The sequence below is a fragment of the Patiria miniata genome, unplaced genomic scaffold, assembly GCF_015706575.1.
Source record: "Patiria miniata isolate m_02_andy unplaced genomic scaffold, ASM1570657v1 HiC_scaffold_11, whole genome shotgun sequence".
Lineage (NCBI taxonomy): Eukaryota > Metazoa > Echinodermata > Asteroidea > Valvatida > Asterinidae > Patiria > Patiria miniata.
This window is the reverse complement of record NW_024037049.1, coordinates 4,695,736-4,720,706: the sequence shown is the minus strand read 5'-3', so window position 1 is coordinate 4,720,706 and position 24,971 is coordinate 4,695,736. Positions and strand designations below refer to the sequence as shown.

Sequence of the window (24,971 nt, the reverse complement as noted above, 5' to 3'; positions counted from 1 at the left end):
TCAGTTTTGGGATATTTTTTATTTGAACAGATGATTTGTTTTGTAACCCTCTACATTCTTTGGGTATTTTTCTCTTTCGATGTTTCTGTTTTGGTGTATTGGGGGAAAATAGATGTGATGAAGATATCAGTTGCATTCAATTTGCGTTCGGGATAACTAATTAGGATCTACGTAACATTAGCCAGGATTTTTTTCGGGGGGGGGGGGCATGAGGGGGCACCAAGGGCAGACCCAACAACATTTCCCCCAAATTTCCAGGCCACCACAAATTCAAAAGGGGGGGGGGACACTTCCTAGGCAAGCGCCAAAGTTTGATTGTTTTTTTTTTTTTGTGGCGGTGGTGGGGGGGGGGGGGCAAACGGGGGGGGGGGGCACCTGGGGGTACCTGGGGCGGGACACCTGGGAATTTGTGGGGCCACGTGCCGACAGCCCCCCCCCCCCCTACGCCACTGCTATGTAGTCCCTCCAGTTGTTAATAATTTCAACGAACCTAAAAAAAAAACCGAGGGTTTTGGGGGCAGCCCCCCCCCCCCCCCCCCCCCAACTAGTCTGAGTATATTACCCGTTCTCCACGGAGCTAGCCCTATCTCCGGTCAAACATGGGTCTGTTACTACCCCAACCGTCCTGGACTCAAAACCTGGATGCGCCGCTTAGAATTTCCCCATCGAGGATGAAAAAAAAAATGCAACGATGACAATACAACGCTTGATCCAGATTTAAGGGGGTGGGGCGGGCGGCTTGGGTGTCGCTGCCAAGATTTTTCAAGGGGGTGGGGTGGGGCGTTGCATTCAACGCATAAAAACACTAAAGGCCAGTAGCAGTATAAATCGTGTAGTTAATGACCCCGTTTCTTATAAGAGAACGAAACGACATCTTTATGTTTTGGCAGTTGATACTTAAACATGTGGCTATGATATGCCACAACCAGGCTGAAAAGTCATTTTATGTGTTTGGAATCATCGATAATAATAGTTCGCTTAGATACTTCGCATCCATGTTGACTGTCAAAAGTGTCAAGTGTCAGCTAGCTTAATTTTGTGGGGCAAGCTTTTGATTGTGAACGGAAGTTGTAAAACACAAGAGTTGTCCTTGCAATAATTATTGGGTAACCGTAATGGGTGACAGAAGGAATTTTTTTGATTGAACATTTTCCGGGGCGCGTGCGACATCCATGCCGCAAGGCCAACTCCGCCTCACCACCTTGACGTTATTATTTCGGCATGATGAAGCCCGCCCTCTCTAGACACAGTTTGGGAAACGGAGCAAAATCAACTGCAAAACTCGGTTTTACAGCGCGAAACTTCGAAAAGTTGCAAGATTGACCCCATGTAAGGTAGGCAGGGTTTCTTTGTTCTAGTACTTACTGCTTATTTCACATATGTAATACCTTCACAGAATTTGTTGGACAAAATGTGGCCAATTTACTGGACTACCTCCGTAAATACTAAACCATGATAAAGGCATGAACATGATGAAAGGCCACACTTCCACCATGTAGCCTACAAAAACATATAACTTTGTCAAATTTTGATTTTCACATTTAGGCTTAGTGTGTAGTTAATTTTGCTTAGAAGCATACTCACCCGCTTTATAGGTTAATCAGAAAGTGCTGCCTTTTTCAGATGTCTATTTTTCGTGAAATTTCCAGATTCGTTTGCGTATCAAAATTTCAACATGAAATTTCACGAAAATTAGACATCTGAAAAAGGCAGCACTTTCTGATTAGCCTATACAGAGGGTGAGTATGCTTCTAAAGCAAAAATAAACTACAAACTCAGCCTAAATGTGAAAATCAAAATTTGACAACGGTCGACATGTTTTTGTACATGGTGGAAGTGTAGCTTTTATTTACGGAGGTAGTCTAGTAAATGGGCCACATTTATGGGGCAAGCCTTTCCCCTCGACCTCCACTTTGTACTTAAGTTTGCAATAGTAAGCTGGTCACGTCACGTCATACTTGTCAGTGCAACAGTTCCGGATCACTCTTTATACATACTTTTATTGTAAAGTTCCTCCTCTTTATGTTTAAAACCAAACATGTACACAGACTCAAATTGATGATAAAGTTTCAGCTTGATAAGAGCTGAAACTTCATCAGGTTAGTTGTTCAGCACCTAGCCCAGGTTGGACGATGTCTTCATTGCATTACGACTGACGTCCAGGGTATAAATTGTACCACCATAGCGAAAAAAATTATAACCCCTTTTTTCCATATTTGTTTTACCTGACGGAGGAAGCTGAAATTTCGCTTACATATATTTCTTGTGTCCAGAATTGTTCCTGCGCTGGGTTCAGCACAGCAAAGGCAAATATGTCCGCGGGCGGCGTGTTTACTTAAAATAAACCACAAGTTCTACGCTTTCGTTGAAAACATTTTCAGTACGAACTTCCCGTGTGAAGACTTACGCCCACGTGCCGTTTGCTGCTGTGCTGCCGTGCTAGGTGTGCATGCACGCGCGCGCGTAATCTTCACACGGGGAGTTCGTACTGAAAATGTTTTCGCGAAAGCGTGGGATTGTGGTTTATTTTCGGTAAACACGCCGCCCGCTGACATATTTGCTGTTCCTAAACCCAGCGTAGGTACAATTCAGGACACAAGGAATATGTAAGGGAAATTTCAGCTTCCTCCGTCAGTTAAAAATATGAAAAAAATGTGTTATAATGTTTTTCGCTATGGCAGGAGAGATTCATACCCTGGACTCCGTTGGGTATACACAAAGGAGTCCAACCTGGGCTATTCAGCACCCTTCTTTAGATTTTGAGCACTTTTGTTGCTTCAAACGGACAAAATGCTAGTAAACTTAACTGTGGGAATTTGAATGATAATTGATATCTTAATCTTACAGTGATACACAAGAGAACCGATGAAGACAACGTAGGACAGACTTGTGACAATGAGCAATAACGACAGGGGAGGAAGCCAAGGTAGGGGGCGTGGCTGGCAGAGGGGACAGGGGAGGGGGCAAGGCAGAGGTGGTACCTACCGAGGCAGAGGACGAGGTGGTGGATGGAGGGGTTATAATGGAAACAGAGGTGAGTCAATTTTAATATGGACACTGAGCGCAAACTGTCAATGGCACTGGATGGTGTACTCATGAAGGACAAAGAATTACTGTACGTATCATCAAGCCCCTAGCCCAGGTTGGACTCCGTTGCGTACACGCAACGGAGTCCAGGGTATGAATCTCTCCTGCAATAGCAAAACAAATTATAACACATTTTTTCATATTTTTACCAGACGGAGGAAGCTGAAATTTCGATTACCAATACAGACTTCAAAAGAAACCAAGATACCTGTAAACCTAAATCTGTAATCCTGTAATCCTGTCATCCCACATGTAGGAAATGTGAATTATTATCTTCCAATGTAGGTGGAAGAAACTCCAACTATTCCACAAATCGTGGGCCCACCAGCTCCACCCGACACGCTGATGCTTCCATAGTTGAGGCTCTTACTCCTTACAAGGGCTGGAGATACTACTTCAAAGATGAGGGTGAGAAAACATGACAAATGTATGCACTTTGTGCCGTGGCCTCATGGTCTGGAGCATTGAATTTGTGGTCTGCGAGTAATTCTGCAGGCTGGTGGGTTTGAGTCCAGCCTGGGGTCATGGTGTGTGTGCCTTTAGGGCAAAGCACTTTGTCACTCATTGCTTCTCCCCACCCAGGAGTATATTTGGTACCTGTGAGGGCAGAGATGATTATTGTGATTGATTTAAGTAAGATTTGAGGCTTTGCATGGTGGAGATACTAAATAATGAAAGGTTTGCGGAAACACCATGTGCGAATAATTTCTCAACTAAGAGATTGGTTCTGAAAAGAACCAGAGGTATAAACTCGACGTTCCGGTCAGTATGCTCTGACCGTCTTCAGGAGAGTGATTGATTTAGCTGCTTTGTGCTGAAATGGCAGCATCAAGCTGTATACTCCCCAGGGAGCTGAGATGGTATTTGGAATCTTCATTGGCCCAATGAGCAGGGTAATAATGATGTAGCGCCTTGAGCACCAATACTGATGGATACATGCACTTTTTAAATACACATAATTATCAATTAAGTTAATAAATCTGCCAGACTGAGACAGCGGTAAGGCTAGTTATTGCACCCCATGGATATAGTGTACATCTTTCATTGGTTGATGTTCCACTGTGTCGAGGAAGTGAGATAAGCTAAACTGCACAGGGAAATAAGAAGGTAGTAGCTAGTACATGTACATGTACCTCCTAGAACACCTAGACTCCCAACCATGCAAGAGATGTGATCACAAGTAAGGTTTCTGGTGGTACCACACTAGTGGTGTGAGAAACAGCCGAGATTTCTAAATCCGGTTATCCTCATTTTTTTTCCAAACCGAATAACAGTTTTCTGACTTCACCGGAAGTTCCCATTCAGCTCACAGTCATGCACAACAAAAAGTGGCGAGTGAGTTGCCGCATGAAATGCCCTTCCAATGACTGGGTATAGTTTGCAGGATTAAATGACTACTGGGCCTTCACAATAACACTCCAGAGTTGTAATGTTGGGAACAAAATTAGCGGGAACTCTCTGATAAGTCGAATGGGCAGGCTATTCATATACCCAGAAGACCACTAGCAAGTGAATGCAGTTACAATCAGAGACCACAGAGCAAATTGGGGGATGTTCCAGTTGTTCCCTCTTTAGCATGTGTCACAACAAAATGATAGGCTAATTAATTTTTCAAGGTCAGTTTGGAATATCCGGTTTCTAAAATCGAAACCGAATAGTGAAGTTCAAACGTAATTTTAAATAATCCAGATATGAATCACACCACTATACCAAAGTGAAACCTCAAAGACAGACCGATGAGTTAAATGCGCATTCCGTGCGAGGGATTTTCCAGGGAATTTTGCCACTTTCAATAATGAAACTAAATATATATATGAGGAATAATATCAAACAAATACGTGGTTTATTTTGGGGAAGGAGTACTATCATTTATTGGATGGGTAGCAACTGATAACATCAGGAAGTTGTAGTTCCATGCTGTTCGGAGAATTGGAGAAAAAAGGATACTAATAAAAGTTTTATTTGTGTGCATCATTCATCAAAATGCATATATGCAAACACACATTGAAAATGCAATGCTTTTCCCATTTTCGTATCAACATGCCACTTTTAACTCAACTTTTTGCAGGTTACAGTGAGCATTCACCAACTGTTGCGAAGGTCAAGGCCTTTGAGAAGTTCTTTAAATCAAGAATGAAGGCCTATGACAAGGTACGAGATGACCCTTTAACAAAAAGCAGTCATTATACACTCTGCATAAGTTTGGCCTCAACTTTACAAATGGAACGAAGAAGCATTACTGCTGTTTAACCCATGAGTCCCTGTAGTGCCGAAACCCCCCTGCCTTTTACTCATCGTAGACCCCCCAAACCGCCCCTGACCACTCAAATGATTGTAAAGATTTTTCAGGCAGCAAATAAATACAGTGTAATACAATGTAGTGAAGGTGTTAATGCGTTAACTTTTAAAGATCAGTCACATTACCGTGGCAAACATTGACTGATTTTGAAGATATATTTGAAACAATCTACAACATCGAAAATTGAATAAGGGGAGTTTCAGCAGAAAAAAAAGTTCAAAAGCTGCTCCACCCCTCTGCTGAAAGCCAGAGTGTAACATTGCGTCAATGAGGGCAGCAAACGGAAGAGGAGCATTGTTTATGTCATGATGCGGCTCTAGCACTCCCACAAAAATCAAATCTGCTTGGCCTGTATTGGTTTTCACAGCATTAAATATACAGCAGTGAGCACACGATGCGTGGATGCTTCGTTTGTCGTTGAATTCATTGAAGCTTTGCAGTATTTGATTAATTCTGCCAGGGAGAAGATCTGTGTAAAAACTGTGCCTTTCTCCTCCTTTGTTAAATCTTCGAAACTAGACGCGCTGTCAGAAAGTCTGCCTAAATTGTTTCTATTCACAAGTGAATCGTAAATGTGTGAAATGCATTCACTGTGGTTGGCATGGGTGGCTTGGGCGTAAAGCGCTTGCTTGTCACCACTGTGGGACTGGTTCGAATCCCGGCTGCGGACCATACATGCCATACATGAGTAGAGTTGTGCGTTGATTCTCTCCTGTGCCATGTGAGGTTTTTTTTTCCGGGGCCCTCTGGTTTTCCTCCCGGAGGAAAATCAAACACTTTCGATATCAGGCTGTGCTCCGTGGTCATACATGGGTCAATGTGGCTGGCTGCCAGAGGTGCCTTTACGTGCCAGCGGCTCGACCACGTTGTAGCTGCGTCACTCGCAATTCGGCTTCTCATCTGCGAGTAAGGATGATTAGCCTCCTACATTGTAAATTGTTTTCATTATTATATTATTATTATTATGTACAAATATGGCACACAAGTCGTTTGATTGTAGATCTGCACCTTTGACGTCATCAAAATGGGCTTGTAGCAGATGCTATCGATGGCTTTTGTCTGACTTCTGGTTTTTAGCAGAGGGGGTGGAGCTGCTTTTAACTTTTATATTTATTTACGGCTGAAACTCCCCTTATTTAATTTTTGATGTTGTAGATTGTTTCAAATATATATCTCCAACATTAGTCAAAGTTGGCCACATTAACGTGACTGACCTTTAAAGACATTTGAATGCTCTAATACTGCTGTTTGTCCACGTTCAGTTGCTGTTTTTGCGCATTTTTAACCATAGTTGTGTGTACATTCAATACTTAATTGGTCTTGCATCCCCGTGCCATACATTTGCACAGACTGGTTCATGGTCATAATTCGTCCTTCACTTGATCGTTTGATCGGCCATCTGCAGTTCCTTGCACCGAATAATGAACATATGAGAATTTTTTCATGTGGAGGGTTTTGCTACAATATTTTACTCTTGAGAACTCTTGAGGATTTCCTCTCCATTGGCCCTTCTAACAGGATGAGATTGAGAGAAAAGGCAGCATCACCGTAGATTACAAAGAGCTGATTGAAGACGATGATGTGAGCGAGACGTTACCTGATCTGAGGACGGACATCAAAGACCTTCCTGAGAAGACCCTGAACTGCCTTGGATTATCCATACACCAGGTTAGGCTTTGCCATCGCTGTTAGCAACTACAGAAAAGAAAAAAAAGCCTAAAAAATGATTGATACATCTCCAAAAACCTAAGATTACTTTTCTTTTGTAATTTTGAACATAGAGTATATCAGTTCTCAGTTATTTCTCACGATTTTTTTCTGCCCTGCATATTTTCATTTCATTTTCAATCCGATAATTATTGAAATGAAAAATCACCTGATGTAGATAGACAAAATACAAGGTATCTTATTCAAGTTTATTGATGTAAGAACTTTACCGGAAGAGGTAAGTATATTATGGACAGTGTTGTAGTCGAGTACTTTTCAACGAGTACGAGTATGGGTACTTTCCCATGAGTACGAGTACGAGTACGAGTACTTTGTCATGAGTACAAGTACTTTGTCATGAGTACGAGTACTTTGTCATGAGTACGAGTACTTTGTCATGAGTACGAGTACTTTGTCATGAGTACGAGTACTTTGTCATGAGTACGAGTACTTTGTCATGAGTACGAGTACTTTGTCATGAGTACGAGTACTTTGTCATGAGTACGAGTACTTTGTCATGAGTACGAGTACTTTGTCATGAGTACGAGGACTTTGTCATGAGTACGAGTACTTTGTCATGAGTACGAGTACTTTGTCATGAGTACGAGTACTTTGTCATGAGTACGAGTACTTTGTCATGAGTACGAGTACTTTGTCATGAGTACGAGTACAAGGCAAACATTTTCTACAAGTGCGAATACAAGTACTTTTCCATGAGTACAAGTACTTTGCTACGAGTAGGAGTATGAGTACTTGCCATGAGTACGAGTATGAGTACAGGGAAATTTTTCCTTACAAGTACAAGTACAGTTCTATGAGTACAAATACATTTCCATGAATACGAGTACAGAAAAAAGTACAAGTACGAGTACTACAACACTGAGTGGATATATAAATTGGTGAGGTTTTGCACGATAGACATGATAGTTATGTTTAGAAGCTTGCATAAACCTCAACATTAGAAAGTCTAACCATCGGTTCCTAAGAAGAATTTTGTAGAAATTCCTATTCAAAATTACCCATAAACGAGTTCATTGCATTTCAGACTTGGACAAAATCCTTATTTCCCGGTGTTTGAGATGGCATGAATTCCGACGTTCATAAAGAACTACACATACCAAATTAAAAAAATGCTGAAAAATCCTGATTATGGCAGACTTAACATGTGTGTTTAATTAGTTCTCACCATGAGCTTCAAACAATCCTAAGCTACATGTATTCGATACTGTGCTATCCAACTAGCCACGTTTTTGTGAGACCAATTTGTGGTTTTTCCTTTTGTAGACACTGACCCGCGATCTGGAGCATCAGGCAACCATGCTCCAACAGCAAGCTACGGGAGAGACAGGACAGCAGGAGGTGGAAGTCCCCTCAATCCTCGTCAGTGTACCAATCATAAGGGCAAGGTCTGTTAGATAGCCAGGTTTCTCACAGTCATAGAAAAAATCCTGGAAAATCCAGGATCCAATTTTATGGTGCTGCTAAGGCCAAAAAAAAAAAGTCTCCGGCTTCTGGTATGGAGCTTGCCAAAAAAGTGGTGCGGCGAGGCGACTATTTATTTTTTTTTACCTGATTTTTTTGCTTCAAATGTCGGCTGATGACTGCAAATGGTGCCCGACTAAACTTAGTGCAAATATATGGGAGTCCAGAGAGGCCACATAAAGCTTATTCTCGACCATAACCCAATCTAAAAACACGTTAAAATAGTGCAGCAGCAGGATTCCAGTCAAACCAGTGAGTTTGGCGGTTTTGAGACATCATCTTTCATTGAAAAAAAACCTTTTTCATTTTGCCGACGCGCATGGTTACGGCGAGGCGCGCGCATACCAGAAACCGGAGACTTTATTTTTTGGCCTAAACACAAAATGTTCTGCTAACAGAGCCTCTGTATATTCCATGAAGACCGTAAGCAGTAAAGCACGGCAAAAGGCAGGCTTACCTCAAAGGAAAAAGTTGCTTAAATCAGTGATGTAACAATAAAAATCTCGATGTACGCACAGATGTAACACATCCACGCCATGAAATAGTGCTTGAGGTAAGCACAATTTTTTGCCACAGTAAGCACAACTTTTCTGCCAACTGTTCAGCAGCGCCATGGGCTACGTGGCATAGACTGCAAGAAAACACACTTCTTTTTTATTAAAGTTTCTGCAAAAAAATGTAACAACCCACTAACATCCTTGTTTTTTTTGTTTTGCAGATTAGTCAATTATGAACCAGTCACGCCGCTCAAGAACCTCAAAGCAAATTACTACGGTAGGTAAAACATGTTAATTTGGCTTCAGATTAGCTTTGTACAACGTACAACTGAAACTGAATGAGTTCCAATTAAAATTTATATTTTCTTCTACCTCTTCTTTTTCTTCTTCTTCTTTATTATTTCTGGTAATAAAACCAAGGATTCCTCAAAAGTGCCCTAGGCACTGTAGCTCCCAAGCCTGAAGAAACCTGTAGAGAGAAGACAATGAGAAGAAAGTACAGTTTTAGAGGTGGGAGGAAAACCCCAGAAGAATATGCTGGGGGAAACCCACGGAATCAAGCAAGGGCTGAAAACCTTATCCACATGTGGACCAGGGCAGGAATTGAACCCGGCCACAGAGGTGGAAGGCAAGGAAAGAACCTTTGTGCAAACCTCTTAGGTATCTCTTAAGAAGAAAAGGAATGACATCCATGAAACTGAAGCAGTTGTTTATCTTATCTACCCTCATTTTAACCAGTGTTGTAGTCAAGTACCGAATACTGCGGAGTACTTAGGGTACCGAGGACAAGTACAGTGTTGTAGTCAAGTACCGAATACTGCGGAGTACTTAGGGTACCGAGGACAAGTACGAGTACAAGTACTTGTACTTCTGAGTGGGAGAATGAGTACTTCCCAGTACGAGTACGAGTACTTGTATTTCCGAATACGGCCATACGGCAAATGGTTCATTGTGCGTAATTGGCCCAGGCCCAGTCAGACCGATACACAGACCCACTCATGGCTAGCTGTTAAATGTGTTTGTCCTGATGTGCACAGAGGAAACTGAGGAAAGTTCGATATCTCCGCAAGCCAATCAACCATTTCAAACTGAAAGTATCGATAAAATAAGGCCGTCATAAGTCAAGCTATAATACCATTTTGTTTTCGAGTACTGCTATTCGAGTACGAGTACTTTGATGATCGAGTACAATTTCCACATGTCGAGTACGAGTACTCTCCTTTCCGAGTACAAGTACCGTCATTTCGAGTACGAGTACTTTGTCACTCGAGTACGAGTACGAGTACTCTTAAAAAAGTACTCGAGTAGTACTCGAGTACGAGTACCGAGTACAAGTACTACAAACTGATTTTAACACTGACTTGGGTTGTATTTCTCCCCCAGGCAAGTTTGTCACAGTAAGAGGAACTGTTGTCAGAGTGAGCAACATTAAACCTTTCTGCACTAAGATGGCGTTTCAGTGCAATATGTGTGGAGACATACAGGTATGTTAATTACAAACCAAACTCCAAGAACCCCATAAAAAAGCCAAAGTCAGTTGCAGTAGTTAATACAGCCAATAGTTGCATGCGTTCACTGAGGGTATAGGCAGTTCACCTGTTTCACTGTTAATCTTTGTGCAAAAGTGTAATGCAGCTCATATGTGTTGAAAAACAGGGTGAGTCAAAAAAAGCGAAACCCAAATGTCGGAACTATTGTTTTAGTGAAGTTGTGCATGTAGCACTTTCAAAATCTATTAATCTAGCATATGAAAGCCCAATTCATAAGCTTTTTTTTAGTACAAGAATCATTCAAATCACTTATGTGCTTTTCAAGTTACGGAGTTTTAAACACAACCACCGTTTTAAAGTTCTGTCCACGGATCACAAAGAAAGGTGTGCGTTCTTTCAGCAAAACGAAAACAATTCACACACATCCTTAATATGTGATTTGTTATCGTTTTGCTGAAAGAACACTTACCTTCTTGTGATCCGTGGACGAAACTTTAAACCTGTGGTTGTGTTTAAAATTCCGTAACTTGAAAAGTATGTGAGTGATTTGAATGAATCTTGTACTAAAAGAAAGCCTATTAATTGGGCTTTCATATCCTAGATTTTGAAAGTGCTACATGCAGAACTTCACTAAAACAATAGTCCCGACATTTGGGTTTCGTTATTTTTGACTCGCCCTGTATACTATAATTGTGTCATAAGAACCTTATACTAACTTTTACTCATAGAGCCAATTAGGCCCATTAGTACTTGACTTATCTTCTTTTGAGGCTGGTTCATACAATGTACTTCCCTCAAATGCAACTGCCATAAACACGTGTGGCAACAATTTGTGGCTGAAACTATAATGTGTGTGTTTGTCTGAATTTGCAGTGTACGAATAGTCTCATTTGCATTCACTTTCACACTAAATGTGAACTAGCCTTTACACTGTACTTGCCAACTGCTGGCAACTAATGTTTCAATTTTAATGAAACCTTTCATATCAATAAAAAAATCTTTATCATAATTTCTCTGTTTTGTTGTCACATTACAGATCGTTAATTTACCCGAGGGGAAATATACTTTGCCGACAAAGGTGAAAGAAGTTGAGTTATTTAGAAAAGTGCTGATTTAGGGTGTAAATCACAGTTTAAAGCCGTGTAGAAACATTTGCAATTACCCCAGAAACGATTTTATAGATTTGCCGAGAAGATCTTTGCTCAAAGTGAAGATAGGACTGGTACCAAATTCCTTGTGTAATTATTTCGTCTGAAATGATTTCATTTGGGAGAAATCAATCATTGAAGGTGGTCTATAAAACTTTGCCTGCGAGCACAGTTTTTTTACGTGCCTTAGCAATGGAATCTGGTCACGACACCCCAAAATTGTGCACAGGTTTTTTCTGTTTTCTCAAAATGTATACAGGCATGCAACTTTTCCTCGGATCAGCTGATAATTTCCTCTTTTTTTACTTCCCATGTGTGCCATTGAAAATCGAAAAACACTGTACAAAGTCTTGGAAAGATTTGAATTTCCTCTTTTTTTTGTGACTTCCCAGTTGCATGCCTGTGTATAGTATCCATTGAGTTGAAATGCTAAGTTAGCTGTTATGCACCCTGTTGAGCGATGTTGTTGCTTCACTAAAAAAAAAAGGCATAAAAAGCAAATGGTCCTAGGTTGCTGTAAGATTGGAAATGCATCGTTACAGGATCATTTTGACAGAGTCAATCCTAAGAGAGCACTTTCTCAGATTTAAGGAGGTTTTTTTGTTAAAGAACAATTGTAGGTAATGGCCCTCCTTTCACTGTGATTGCACCTTTATCAAAGTATATAATTGTATTTATTTATTTATTTATGAATCTTTGCAGGGATCAAAAGAAAAACCATTTTCAGCAGCCATTTAATTGTGCTAGTGTTTAATTGGTAAAGTTTCACAAGGGTAATTCTTCAGGAATTTGTTTTGATACAAACGGATATAGACTGCAAATTTCTTTATTTTGTAGAATTTTTTTTGGGGGGGATAAGGAGTATTTGACCAGATAAGGAGAACCGGCAGTGCCTAGTGTAAATGAGTGTGTGAAATCTTAACCATAATCAATGACATGATCATGTACTTACTATGTTTGCAGCATAGCATCAACCCTAGTCAGACCAAAGGTTTTGTGCTTAATAACGAGCTGTCAGATCCCCCCCCCCTCCCCTGTGGTTGAAAATACCCATATGTTGTCAAATTGGTCAAGGAATGTTATTTGTAGGAAATATCAATTTGTGACTGAGTTTTTGAATTGTTATTGTCAGTGTCTTGCCCCGGGTTGTCGTGGTCGGTCCTTCGCTCCCAAGCAGAGCTCACCCCTGACTGAGACAGTGGACTGGCAAATGATAAAAGTACAGGAGATCATGATGGATGGGCAGAGGGAATCAGGACGCATCCCTCGCACCGTGGAGTGTGAACTCACCTGTGATCTAGGTACAGTGCTAAATTTGACCATAGACCCCCTCCCCCGCTCCCCAACCGCAAGCCCTAACTCTGCCCTTCCTCCATTGTTGAGTGCATGGTCAAATGGTTACAGTATCCGCTCCGTTTACAAGTACTCCCTCACCGGCAAACAAAGTACAGTTGGAGGTGACCGACTGACGCCATCTTGCCTGACTGCAATTTTGCCGCGACGCGTGACCGTACCACTGCGTGTACAAGTGCAAATCCCCTGGTGTACGTGCGTCACACACACAAGCAACGGTGCACGTCAACCAGCTAAATGTCCCGCCCATGGGACGTGGTTGCTTGGTAAAAGGGCGCCGTCTTTCGTTGGCGCACGGAGCTCATACCTGGGTGTGAACCCGGATAGGGGAAGATGTGGCTTGTGTTCTTTGGCAAGACACTTTGCTGTAATTGCTTCTCTCCACTCAGGAGTATAGATGGGTGCCTGTGAGTGTAGAGACTTATTGTGCTGATCTGGTGCTGCTGCAGAACACAGGTTCTGTGGCATGATGAACACGGGTAATAATTGGGAAGCACTTTGAGAAATTAGTATAAAGCAAGAACAGTTGGGGGTGACAGACTGACGCCATCTTGCCTGACTGCAATTTGCCGCGCGCGAGGCGCGGCTGTACCACTGCGTACATAGTACAAATCCCCTGGTGTACGTGCGTCACACACAAGGAACGGTGCTCGTCAACCAGCTAAATGTCCTACCCATGGGACGTTGTAGGTAAAAGGGCCCCCTTTTTCGTTGGCGCAGGAGCCCATAAGCAGCCCATTATTATAATGATCATTATTACGGGGAATGGTACCTTAGGGGGACATTCCCATAGTGTTGTGCATAAAATTTTTCCAACTTTAATGACCCCCAGCTAACCCCAATTTCAATCCCTCACCTACCCCAGGAATTCTGGTATATTTACTTTTTGGACCATGAGCAATCGATCTAGTCTATTTGCAACATTAACATTTTGCCTCTAAATAGGAGTTGTGACATGAGGGAGACATTGAAATGTCTCCTTAATGTCCGGTGTCTCCCTAAGGTATAACTTGTGACGAAAAGTGTCTCCATAAGGGTACAGTAACAGGAATGACATTTGACCGTAGTTATGCAGCTTGTGTACAATAAATAGACAATTAATGACTGAACTTGCACATAGAAATTAGGATTTGGATGATCGCCAGAGAGTGCCCTCATCTTTAATTTCACTGCCATTGGAGGGCTGAGTTGTGTGAAGAGGTAAGGCCTCAGTCCAGCATAGTTCGGGATTCTGTTGACTGCTCTTTTTTTGGTGCCGTTTTCCCATTTAGTTGACTGCTGTGTTCCTGGAGATGTGGTCACCATCGGGGGAGTTGTCAAAGTGTCAAATATTGATGAAGGTATGAGAATCTATACCCTTGGAGGATAAATGGTGAATGAAGTGTCTAATATAAAACAACCCAGACTTACAAATAGAAAACCGCATTTTTAGAATACATTATACGTTTACACTTGCTGTCCAATTCGGGCGATTCACAATACAGTGCGCCACCAAGAGTTTGCCACAGAGAGTTAATTTTTCCCAGTGCATTGTGGGAGACGGTCGACAATTCGCAGTGCGGGACATTTGAATTTGTTTGTTTTTTTCCGGTCAGTAGTTTCATAAGCATATGATTCGAGTACATGTTTGCCCTTTACTTTTCTTTGTATCAATGTAGTGATTTTTGATAAGGCGGCAGAACACTATGCCCCAATCTATAACAAATTAGCTCAATTTGTCTACTGATACTTATTCAAATGGGCCATGTTTTGTCGACCGTAAACTTGAAAAGTTGACTCTCCATGGCAAACTCTTGGTGGCGCATTGCATTGTGAATTGCCCGAATCGACACACACAGTCTCTCCTAAAACAGTTTGGTTTGCTTCAATATTGTCCTTCACCGACATAATTCATATATTGACTGTATATACTACGTGTCAAAAAAATAGCCCCACTTTTGATCCTATATAACTCTGTTGTTTACGAATGGAATTTAACCAAAATTTAAGATCATGTAAACAAGGTATGACATTTTATGGAGCAATTTTCATCAGCTTTGTGCAAGAGGGTGAGATTTAAATGCCATACAAAAAAAATATCCCACTTATAGATTGTCGATACAACACTGGAGACAGTGGCAGAAGGGGCGTGCTGTGGCCGAAAGCTTCTGAAGGAATGCAGGATCACCCCTGATGTCATTGCACACCTCAATCGTTTGGCGCAACACCCGATCGAGGAGGTGTGCAATGACATCAGGGGTGATCCTGCATTCCTTCAGAAGTTTTCGACTGAAGCACGCGCCTTCCACCACTGTCTCCAGCGCTGTATCGACATTGGAGGACGCCAAGTCAAAAGTGGCAGATTCTGAAAGTGAGTATTTTTTTCGCATGGCGTTTCAATCTCACCTTCTTGCACAAAGCTTGAAACTCGCTCCATAAAATTTGTCATGCCTTGTTTACATGATCTGAAATTTTGGTTCAATTCCATTGGTAAACAATGTCAGAGATATTTAGGATCAAAAGTAGGACATGTTTTTTTGACACCTAGTACTTTGTGCTGTATAAGTGCATTGAAGCTGGCTTGGGTGGGACTCGAACCCATGATCTCCTTCAGACGCAGACATCTTTATAATCCAAATAACCACGAGGTCGTTGGAGTTGGCTGGTTGGTTTTGCATCCAATGTGGGCAGCGGGTACCGCAATCAACAAGTTTTGATGGAATTGCATAACCCATCGGTCCCTGTACTGCCGAAAACCACCCTGCCTGTTACTCCCTGTACCACCCCAAACCGCCCCAGCACTACGTTTTATGAATTCATCTGGGAACAAATACAATGTAATACAATGTAATACAATGTAGTAAAGGTGCTAGTGGAAGTTGGTGAAGGGCAAATCTCAGTATTAATTTTTATTACATTCTGTGAATCAGAATTCCATCAAAAATGTAGTTTTTGTCCAAAAGTTTAAAAACAATCAGTGCTAGGACATCCTCATCTCATTACTTCCAAAATTTTAAAAACTGAAATTGAAATTGTTATGCCAGTACACAGCTTCATATTTACCAAATTTAAGACAAGTTTGCGGTAGCACCATGTGAATAAATCTCTTTTGTGAGTATGTGTGGTTCTGAAAAGAACCGGAGGGACTCAACCTTTTGAACAGTATGCTCTGCCCGTCATCAGGAGAATTTATTCACATGGTGCTACCGCAAACTTTTCTTGTCTTAGTATCTTTCCACCATCATGCAAACCTTCAAATCTCATTTACCAAATTTGCTATGTCTCAAAGAATGCTGAAGTGAAAGAAAATAATTGTCCCCTTTTGTAGGGCACGGACGTAACAAAGACAAGTGCATGTTCCTGCTGTACCTGCACGCCAACTCGGTCCAAAACCAGAAGCGTGGCAAGAAGGCTGCTTCGGCTGGTGAAGGCTCCCCCTCTCGCACGGGAATAGCCATGGACTTCACCTTGAAGGAGCTGTATGCCATTCAGGAGATACAGGATCAGAAGAACCTGTTCCGTCTCATCGTTGGGTGGGTACTAACACTGACATTTAACAAAGTTATAAAGCATGGATGGATAGCTTTAACCAACAGAATTTGCTGTACGGCCTTAATTAGTATAAAAATATTGAGTGGCTCAGAGTGAAATGGGAGGAATGTTTTCGCATGGTTAAAAATCTGGACGTTTTTTATTTCACGAGGCGAAGCCGAATGAGATGGAAAAGTCTAGATTTTACCGAGCGATAATATTTCTCCCATTTTACAATTTAAAGCCACTCAATATTTGTTTTATAATACTGTCAAATAGATCCTTGTCATTTGATTTGAACTTCTTTTTCAATATAAAATTGGTGGGAAATGTATTTCTCTCTTTCAAACCACCCCTTCACGGAATGTCTGAACCCAACTGGCTCTTGGAACAATACGTGCTACGCGCAATGCTCAACGCGCACACCAGCATGCATTTTGCACACAAATACCGTGCCATGGAACAAGGATGATCCTAACTGTTGAATAGTAAATCCCATTCACCATGGGCGAATGGGACTTTTTGAGCCCCGGCGTGAATGGGAGCATTAATGGATCTCACGTGATGTGAGTTCCACCAATCAAATGACAAGGATCTGTATGACAGTTATATAATTGTATATATGTGACCTGTTCTGTCAAAATCAGACTTTTCTGGGCATAAGGTCGAAAATGATATTTTTACATATTGTTAACATATGTTCTTTTTCCTTTTAATTGGTGGTTTAATTTTTGAAACCAGTCATTCCTAGGCAGAGTTATGCTATTTGAAAGTTCATTGTGTCGAAAAGTAGAAAACAGAGAAAATGGCCATGAACGTCATAAAACAGTTATTTCTTTAACTGATATACCTTATCAAAATCATCAAAAATAGTATATGTAGAATTCAAATTACGGTTTCAAACTTTTATAATATATTTTAGACATGTTCAGGATTACAAATATGCAAAATTTGAAAATCGATAAAAATCACCCCCCACAGCATTTTTGGCCCTATCTCAATTTCAACCTCTGCCCAGAAGCGTCTGCTTTTGACAGAACAGGTCACATATTTCGAAAACATACATGGCACAGAATGAAACAAATACTTTTGAAAATTGATCAACAAACCAGAGAATGTATACAGGTTACCAAGATCTTATGGGCTCCGTGCACGAACAGCAGATGTCTTTTATTACCACTTGGGAAAGCCCCAGTGGGGGAATTCACACTGCATGCGCGCGTACTGGTTCGCGCAATGGTGGCACGAAGTATACCCAACTAGTTTTAATCTGAGTGTGGTTGCATCTTTGCGTGAGCGTCAAGCGCCAACGATATTGCGTTCGGGCATCCGTTCCAGTGGTCTCTCCAAACTCTCTCTCTCTGTAACATTGAGGGGGTACTTGTGCGCGGAGCCCATACAGTACCCGCTAATATCATATTTTACTGATCTCATAACAGGGTCAGCCTAGTGTCCTCTCAGTGACTGACACTCTGACTCACTGACTGACTGCCACTTGTGTGAGCCGAGCAGTGCTGTTGTATAGGAGCACCCCGTAACACCAATGAATGGGTTAAATCTGACCTTTACGTGCAGACCAGATTCATGAAAAGACTTGTGAATAGCCATTCTGAATCAGTTGAATGAAATGTGTGCTCTGGGAGTCTTGTTCCATTTTTTTTCCATTCATAAATACCTAAGACAGTTTACCCATTCCTATTGGTCGAGAGCCAGTCACGTGGATGGTTTTAAACGGTTGATAAAACACCACTTTTCCGGTGTCATATCAAATTTGGACTCCTCTGAAATGGTTCCTTTAACCCTTTTATTGGTTGAATGTTCACAATCTTCACTTAGGCATGCGCAGTACTACCAATGAGTCCGTATTTCGAGAGTCCTAAATTTACACTACACTTGCACAGACGCGTTCCGCGCCACATCGCACAGTACGCACGTACCAATCTCCATATAAGAAGATATTTACGACAACTCGTATGAGGCACATACCATAACATAGCTAGAGGGGTATTTAAAAAACATAAAGCCTTCGGCTTGGGCCATTATCAACGCCCAGGCCCCTGAGCCAGTTCTAAACAAGTACGTTTAAAACCTGTCAAGCACATATTTATTCCAATAGTAAAAGATAGGCCAGGATTTTTTTAAAGCTATAGTCCATCATTTGCAGCTATCCAAAAAGTAACCGACGTAATTATTGTTGAAAAACGTGCTTGGTTGAAAGATAGTAAGGGAACTAAACTCCCTGTGAAATTATTCTTTCTGGCAAGCTGTCATTTTGAAGAAATTAACGAAAGAAATTTCCGTTAGTAGTTTGTTTGTTTTATTCGGCGAAGCGCGCGCAAGCGTTCGCACTACGCACACGCGCGCACGGTTGCTATAATTTGTTGGATTGGTGCGCGACATCGCGTACCGGTAGCTGCATTCGGCTCAGTGAGAACGTGTATCGGACGCTGAATTCAGGCCCAATTCAAAACATCATTCAGCAACTTTTGATATGAAATCAGATCCTAGAATGCTGTTTTTCTCGGAATACACAGCTGAAGCTGAGCTGAAACTTCATCAGGTTAGTTGTTCGGCACCCTTCATTAGATTTTGAGCACATTTGTTGCTTCAAACGAACAAAATGCACAAATTACAAATGATGGACTATATCTTTAAGTTAATAGGGAGACATTTGAAGATGCTTAGCTACTATACTATACTATTTTATGTCTCGGGAATAATCAACAAATACATGTACACAAATTACTAAAGTTACAATGAATACATAAAACAAAAGCTTTAGATACAAAAATAAACAAAAACACCCCAAAATACCATTCAGCTCCCGAAGGATTGCCCAAAAGAAACATTGTTTCTGTCTAGGGGTTCTCCAAGCTGAATGGCATTTCAGCTACATGAATAATCAAACTTTTTTTCACACTTTATTATACGTAAAAAATATGAGATGAGTATATTGTAGGCATGTAACTTGAAAACCCTTGAATATCTTGATATTGACATCATTTTGAATAAATGCCACCATTGACTTTCCCCCTCAGGTCCCTATGTCCAGCCATCTACGGTCATGAAATGGTCAAGGCGGGTCTGATCTTGGGCTTGTTTGGAGGAACTCATAGGTTTGTCAATGACAAGGTGAGTAAATGGGAATGACCCGCAGTGAAACATGTAGCATCCACATGGTAAAGATTTTATTGTAAGGTTTTGCCCTTCACCTCCAGTTTACCAATTACCATATCGGCTGCTATATTAAATTCAAACTGGCAAGCTGACCTTGGAAAGCTTAACGGTCAAGTGGTTAGACATCTGCACTAATAAGCAGGATGTCATGGGTTCAAGTCCTACCTCAAAAAAGTTGAGAGGTTCTGCTCTCACGCAACTTAACCGAAAATTAAAGTATCAATGTTCATTTGTAAGCAGTAAATCTACAGGGTGAGTCATAAAAAGCGAAACCCAAATGTCAGGACTATTGTTTAAGGGAAGTTCTGCATGTAGCACTTTCAAAATCTAGGATATGAAAGCCCAATTCATAAGCTTTCTTTTAGTACAAGAATCATTCAAATCACTCATGTGCTTTTTAAGTTACGGAATTTTAAACACAGCCACCGTTTTAAAGTTTGTCCACGGATCACCAAAAAAGGTGTACGAATACAATTCACACACACATCCCTTTGTGATTTGTTTTCGTTTTGCTGAAAGAACTCTTACCTTTTGTGATCCGTGGACAGAACTTTAAAACGGCGGTTGTGTTTAAAATTCCGTAACTTAAAAAAGTACATGAGTGATTTGAATGATTCTTGTACTAAAAGAAAGCTTATGAATTGGGCTTTTACATCCCAGATTTTGAAAGTGCTACATGTAGAACTTCAGTAAAACAATGGTCCCGACATTTGTGTTTTTTTGTTTTACTCATCCTGTACAGTCATGAGGTTCTCTGTGCTAATGTATGCACTGAATTTTAAATAGCTCTCGTGTGCAGTTTTAAATTTGACTGTCAGCTGAGTGTTGAAGTAGAAAAAAAAAAAAAAATTCAATGAAAAGAAGAATTGTGCTGGTGACTTGTTGTATGGAAATAGTTTTGACAATAGGTAGCACGATTTATACAAACTTTTAAAAATACCAGTAACAATTGGACATACAACTGTATGTAGTTGAAGCTTACTGAGTTACATGTGGGAGCTGTTTACTTAGTTGCTTACGGTTGCTTCAAGATTGTTTTGTTATCATACATATACTTTGCATGATGCAGGGGCGAGATTTCAGGTTCAAGATTTTTCTTGATTTCAGGATTTGTAAAGAATCCCTTTCAGAATAATCCTGAGATTTTACCATAAAGGTGTTTTTACCTGTAAAAATGTATATAAAACAAAAGAAACGGGTTATTTTACGGGATGCCTTTAGGCAAATACAAAGATAGACCCTATGTTACTTTGGGGTCCTTGGCAGGCCCAAACCGTCTACTGATTATTTCATGAATTTTTCATTTTCTTCCAATCTCACCCCCGATGATGGTAAAATTGGTTGAGTAAATGGCTCTGTATTGTTATAATCTCTTGGATTGTACAGAACCGTATACCAGTACGTGGAGATCCACATATTCTTGTGGTCGGTGACCCTGGACTTGGCAAAAGTCAGGTAAGTGACTCCCAAAGAAGCTTTGTTCAGAGCCATCTCAGTAAATATCGTCTCGCCCACTATGCGGGGGGAGGTGGCTTCGCCATGTGTCGCTCATGAACTGCTCGTGAACAACTCATGAACACACAGGCACATCTTTTACACTTTATAGTATAGCGTTGATAAGTCGAAGGAAAGGTTTATCCGCAGTATGCCATTTGTATTGGATGACTACTTCACACGTGTAACTGAGATAAAAGTTTCTTATTTCAAATTTTCTGAAGTTTTGTGTACAATGTACAATTGTTGCCTGCTGTGATGAAGTCCATGGTGTTCTATATGCCTGTACAAAGCCTAGGACTCACATGTTTTGAGTTTTAAGAAGTGATAATATGATAATTAAAATATCAGTTTCGTAAAGACCTGATTTTTTTCTGTTTTGACACCGCTATGCATTTTACTGTAATTAAAGAGCCCTATTCTTTGGTCTTTGATGAAATTTGCATCTGCGTTGATTCATGCGCGGTTCTGCATTGTCACGCACATGCCCTGGGTAACATCACCTACTTTGTGCGCAGGGTCTATTCTAGCTGTGTTGTACAAATCAGCGGGGACCAAAATGTTCAGTGGTCTTTTGGAATGATGAAAGGTTATGTTCCCGGGTACCATGAGGTGATGTACTCCGCAGAGTCCATGATACTATACGTCATGTGAACAGCTCTCAGCCAATGAAATTTCATAATCTAATACCATAGTTAAGATATTAGGGTTAGATTAGCTTCTCTAGTAACGTATTACATATTTGGATGCTCGTTATACAGATGCTACAGGCAGCATCTAACGTGGCTCCACGAGGCGTGTATGTCTGTGGTAACACTACCACCACCTCTGGCTTAACGGTCACCTTATCCAAAGAAGGAGGGTCTGGGGACTACGCACTGGAGGCTGGTGCCTTGGTGCTTGGAGATCAAGGTAGGCTTAATGTATCAGGTCAAGTTGGTGCTGTGGTCGGGTCGGCAGTAGGGTGCTGAGAAGTCGCCAACGCGCTGTATCCTCAGCTGCTCTGATGCAGGCTGTGGCTATTGTGTGCCCGGTCCAATGTTTGCTATCGTGATCCAATGCATGGATGGTCTGCTTGGAGATCATTTGCTTCTAACATCACCGGTTAAGATTGTGTTCTCCAGACTGTGTTCTCCAGTGGAGTGTCGTGGCCTAGCGGTTAAGAGCATCGGACTCATACTCTGGTGTTTCGGAGGCAACAGTGGCGTTGGTTCGAGTCCGGGTCGACACTTGTGCCCTTAAGCAAGGCACTTAACCAAATGGGACGTAAAACCGTAGGTCCCGTGTGTTGTGTAATGCAATGCACATTAAAGAACCCGGTAACACTTATCGCTAAGAGAAGGGGTTTACCCTGGTGTTTCTGGCCTCCTGTTAAAAGTCCCACACGGAGTATTTAGGAGAAGAGCCAACCAAGAACCAACCAAAAACTGATGTGGCCAGAGAATCTTCAGCTTTTTGTTTAAGTGTAGCAGTTGGTGGGTTCAACATATGCGGTTTCGCCTGTTCGTTGAGTTGTAACTGAGTTCCAGACTTGTAACTGAGTCAGTCACAAGTCAGTCACAAGTTAAATCACAAGAGAGATCAAAAGTCAGGCCACGAGTGGATGATCAGTGACAACGGAATGCTTTTGTCTAATTCATTTGAATAGCTTGTGATGACTTGAGACTGAATTTGTGACAGAGTCTCTAAGATTTATTGAATGTGTCAGTCAGTTTCTAGAAGGGTGTTGCCAAGATGAAAGTCGCTGGGATAGAAAACCGAGACACATCTGACCAGTGTTCAACTAACGTTGACTGCCAGTGTTGTATTATCTTTGAAATTGGACTGTGTGATTTTTTTTGTTTTGTAAAACCTGCTGATTGGTTGTCCTATGATTATCTTGCCAGGTTGCTGTTGTATCGATGAGTTTGATAAGATGGGCAATCAGCACCAGGCTCTACTAGAAGCTATGGTAAGCACAGACCAGAATCTGTGGCTGTTTATAAATTTCACTTCATTTGAAGAAAGAATAGTGTGAAGTAAATTAACTTTTGATGGGGCTGCTAAGTACATGATTTTCTGCTAAAGAGTTGTCATCAATTTCAAAGAGACAGAAGTCACAACAAAAAGCACTCCGAGGAAGAATTGCAAACCGCAATGTATATATACCCAAGCAATATCACGTCTACACTGGAAACACCCTTACAAAAAAATCTTTTGCATTTTTTCGGCTATATTTCCTGCTCAATAATAAGGGAATAAATGTGTGCTCCGGAGGTTTTTATCACTCGTTTAATACCGCTTAGAGTCTGGGTGCTGATAATTACCCGAGCCGGAGGCGAGGGTAATTATCAGCACCCAGACTCTAAGCGGTATTAAACAGAGTGATAAATACCGACCGAGCACATATTTATTCCCATTCATAAATACCTTATCCGTAAAAAAATATCAAATAATTCGTTCAAAAAATCCCGATTTTGTTCAACAAGTTCACTTCATGCTTTTTGAAACATCCCTCTAGCAAAATAATGGAGTGTTCAGCTGGCGAGTAAGATGTAAACAACCCTTTTATGGAGATTGACGCGCGCGTAACATGTTCTGCGCGATGTCACGCAAAACGCACCTGGGGCGTTGCGTTTTGAATTTAGGACTATAAAATTCTGACTCGCTTGTAGTGTTGCGCATGCCTACGTGAGGATTGTGAACGTTCAACCAATGAAACGGTAAGAGGCACTGGATTTTTAGGAGTCCACATTTTATTGTGACACTGGAAAAGTGTTTAAGACCAGCTAGCCATGTCTTTATCATCCGTTTAAGACCGGCCACGTGACGGGCTCTCGACCAATAGGAATAGCTAAACTGTCTGAGGTATTTATGAATAACCATTAAACGGTGCCGTTTGGCTCGATTCAGTATCTGCGATAGGATGCAGTCCCTAAAACGAACTTGTGAATGGAGAGTTGGAAAGTTATGAGGTCTCGGATGTTGCAGTGGTTTTTCCTCAACTTACATTGCCTGCAAGGTTCATAAATACTAAGTCAAGCACTTAGGATGCCATTTACATAGTGCATTCACTATGTGAAATGAGTTTCTGTCAAAAGGTTCAACTCGGTGCCCTTATCAGTGTGCTTTGAAGACATCAGGAGAATTATAAACACCTTTGCCTCTTCTCAGAAACAGTTTTCTTTTTAGATAGTCGCTACACATGGTCTATCCATAAACTTCTCCCATACTCTTTGCCATGTGACTGTCAAATTTCATTTGAACAAGGTGATACAAATTTTCAGTCGTTCTGTTCTTTGCTCTTCATAATTATGAAGTTCCCGCTGCCATAAACTCTTGAAGTTTTGTCTTTTAATATGCTGTGGAACAGGAACAGCAAAGTATCAGCATTGCCAAAGCTGGTGTGGTGTGCAGCCTTCCTGCAAGAACCTCCATCTTGGCTGCTGCCAATCCAGTGGGGGGACACTACAACAAAGCCAAGACAGTGTCTGAAAATCTCAAGTAAGCAGTTTATTCAATCCTGCACCATGCACATGATTAAAGCAACAAATTTGTTGCGCAGCTGCGCAATAAATGTACGTTTGATTTTTATGAAACTTGGCGTATCCGCGAAACGTTTCTTGTTAGGATAGCCACGGCTTTTTGTGGAAGTTGTAGGTTTATATTTTTGCATCAGTCACAAAGCAGTTGTTGCTTCACCCCTGCCTGCCTTATTGAAAATGGCTTTGTACTGACATTCTTTGGA

At 41.3% G+C, this 24,971-nt stretch overlaps 1 protein-coding gene across 1 annotated transcript in view; it reads left to right on the top strand.

Moving 5' to 3' along the window:
* The first annotated feature begins 1,227 nt into the window (after positions 1–1,227).
* LOC119742604 (DNA helicase MCM8-like) overlaps positions 1,228–24,971 on the top strand; it is a 34,552-nt gene continuing 10,808 nt past the window's right edge. The window contains exons 1-17 of the mRNA XM_038218723.1: positions 1,228–1,334; positions 2,848–3,034; positions 3,373–3,495; positions 5,156–5,238; positions 6,905–7,054; positions 8,378–8,499; positions 9,294–9,349; positions 10,456–10,556; positions 11,599–11,640; positions 12,843–13,011; positions 14,335–14,403; positions 16,371–16,575; positions 19,612–19,705; positions 21,137–21,205; positions 22,006–22,156; positions 23,131–23,195; positions 24,597–24,727. Of these exons, the coding sequence (XP_038074651.1) occupies positions 2,896–3,034; positions 3,373–3,495; positions 5,156–5,238; positions 6,905–7,054; positions 8,378–8,499; positions 9,294–9,349; positions 10,456–10,556; positions 11,599–11,640; positions 12,843–13,011; positions 14,335–14,403; positions 16,371–16,575; positions 19,612–19,705; positions 21,137–21,205; positions 22,006–22,156; positions 23,131–23,195; positions 24,597–24,727 (1,769 nt within the window). The 5' untranslated portion in view covers positions 1,228–1,334; positions 2,848–2,895. The remainder of the gene's footprint in view (positions 1,335–2,847; positions 3,035–3,372; positions 3,496–5,155; positions 5,239–6,904; positions 7,055–8,377; positions 8,500–9,293; positions 9,350–10,455; positions 10,557–11,598; positions 11,641–12,842; positions 13,012–14,334; positions 14,404–16,370; positions 16,576–19,611; positions 19,706–21,136; positions 21,206–22,005; positions 22,157–23,130; positions 23,196–24,596; positions 24,728–24,971) is intronic.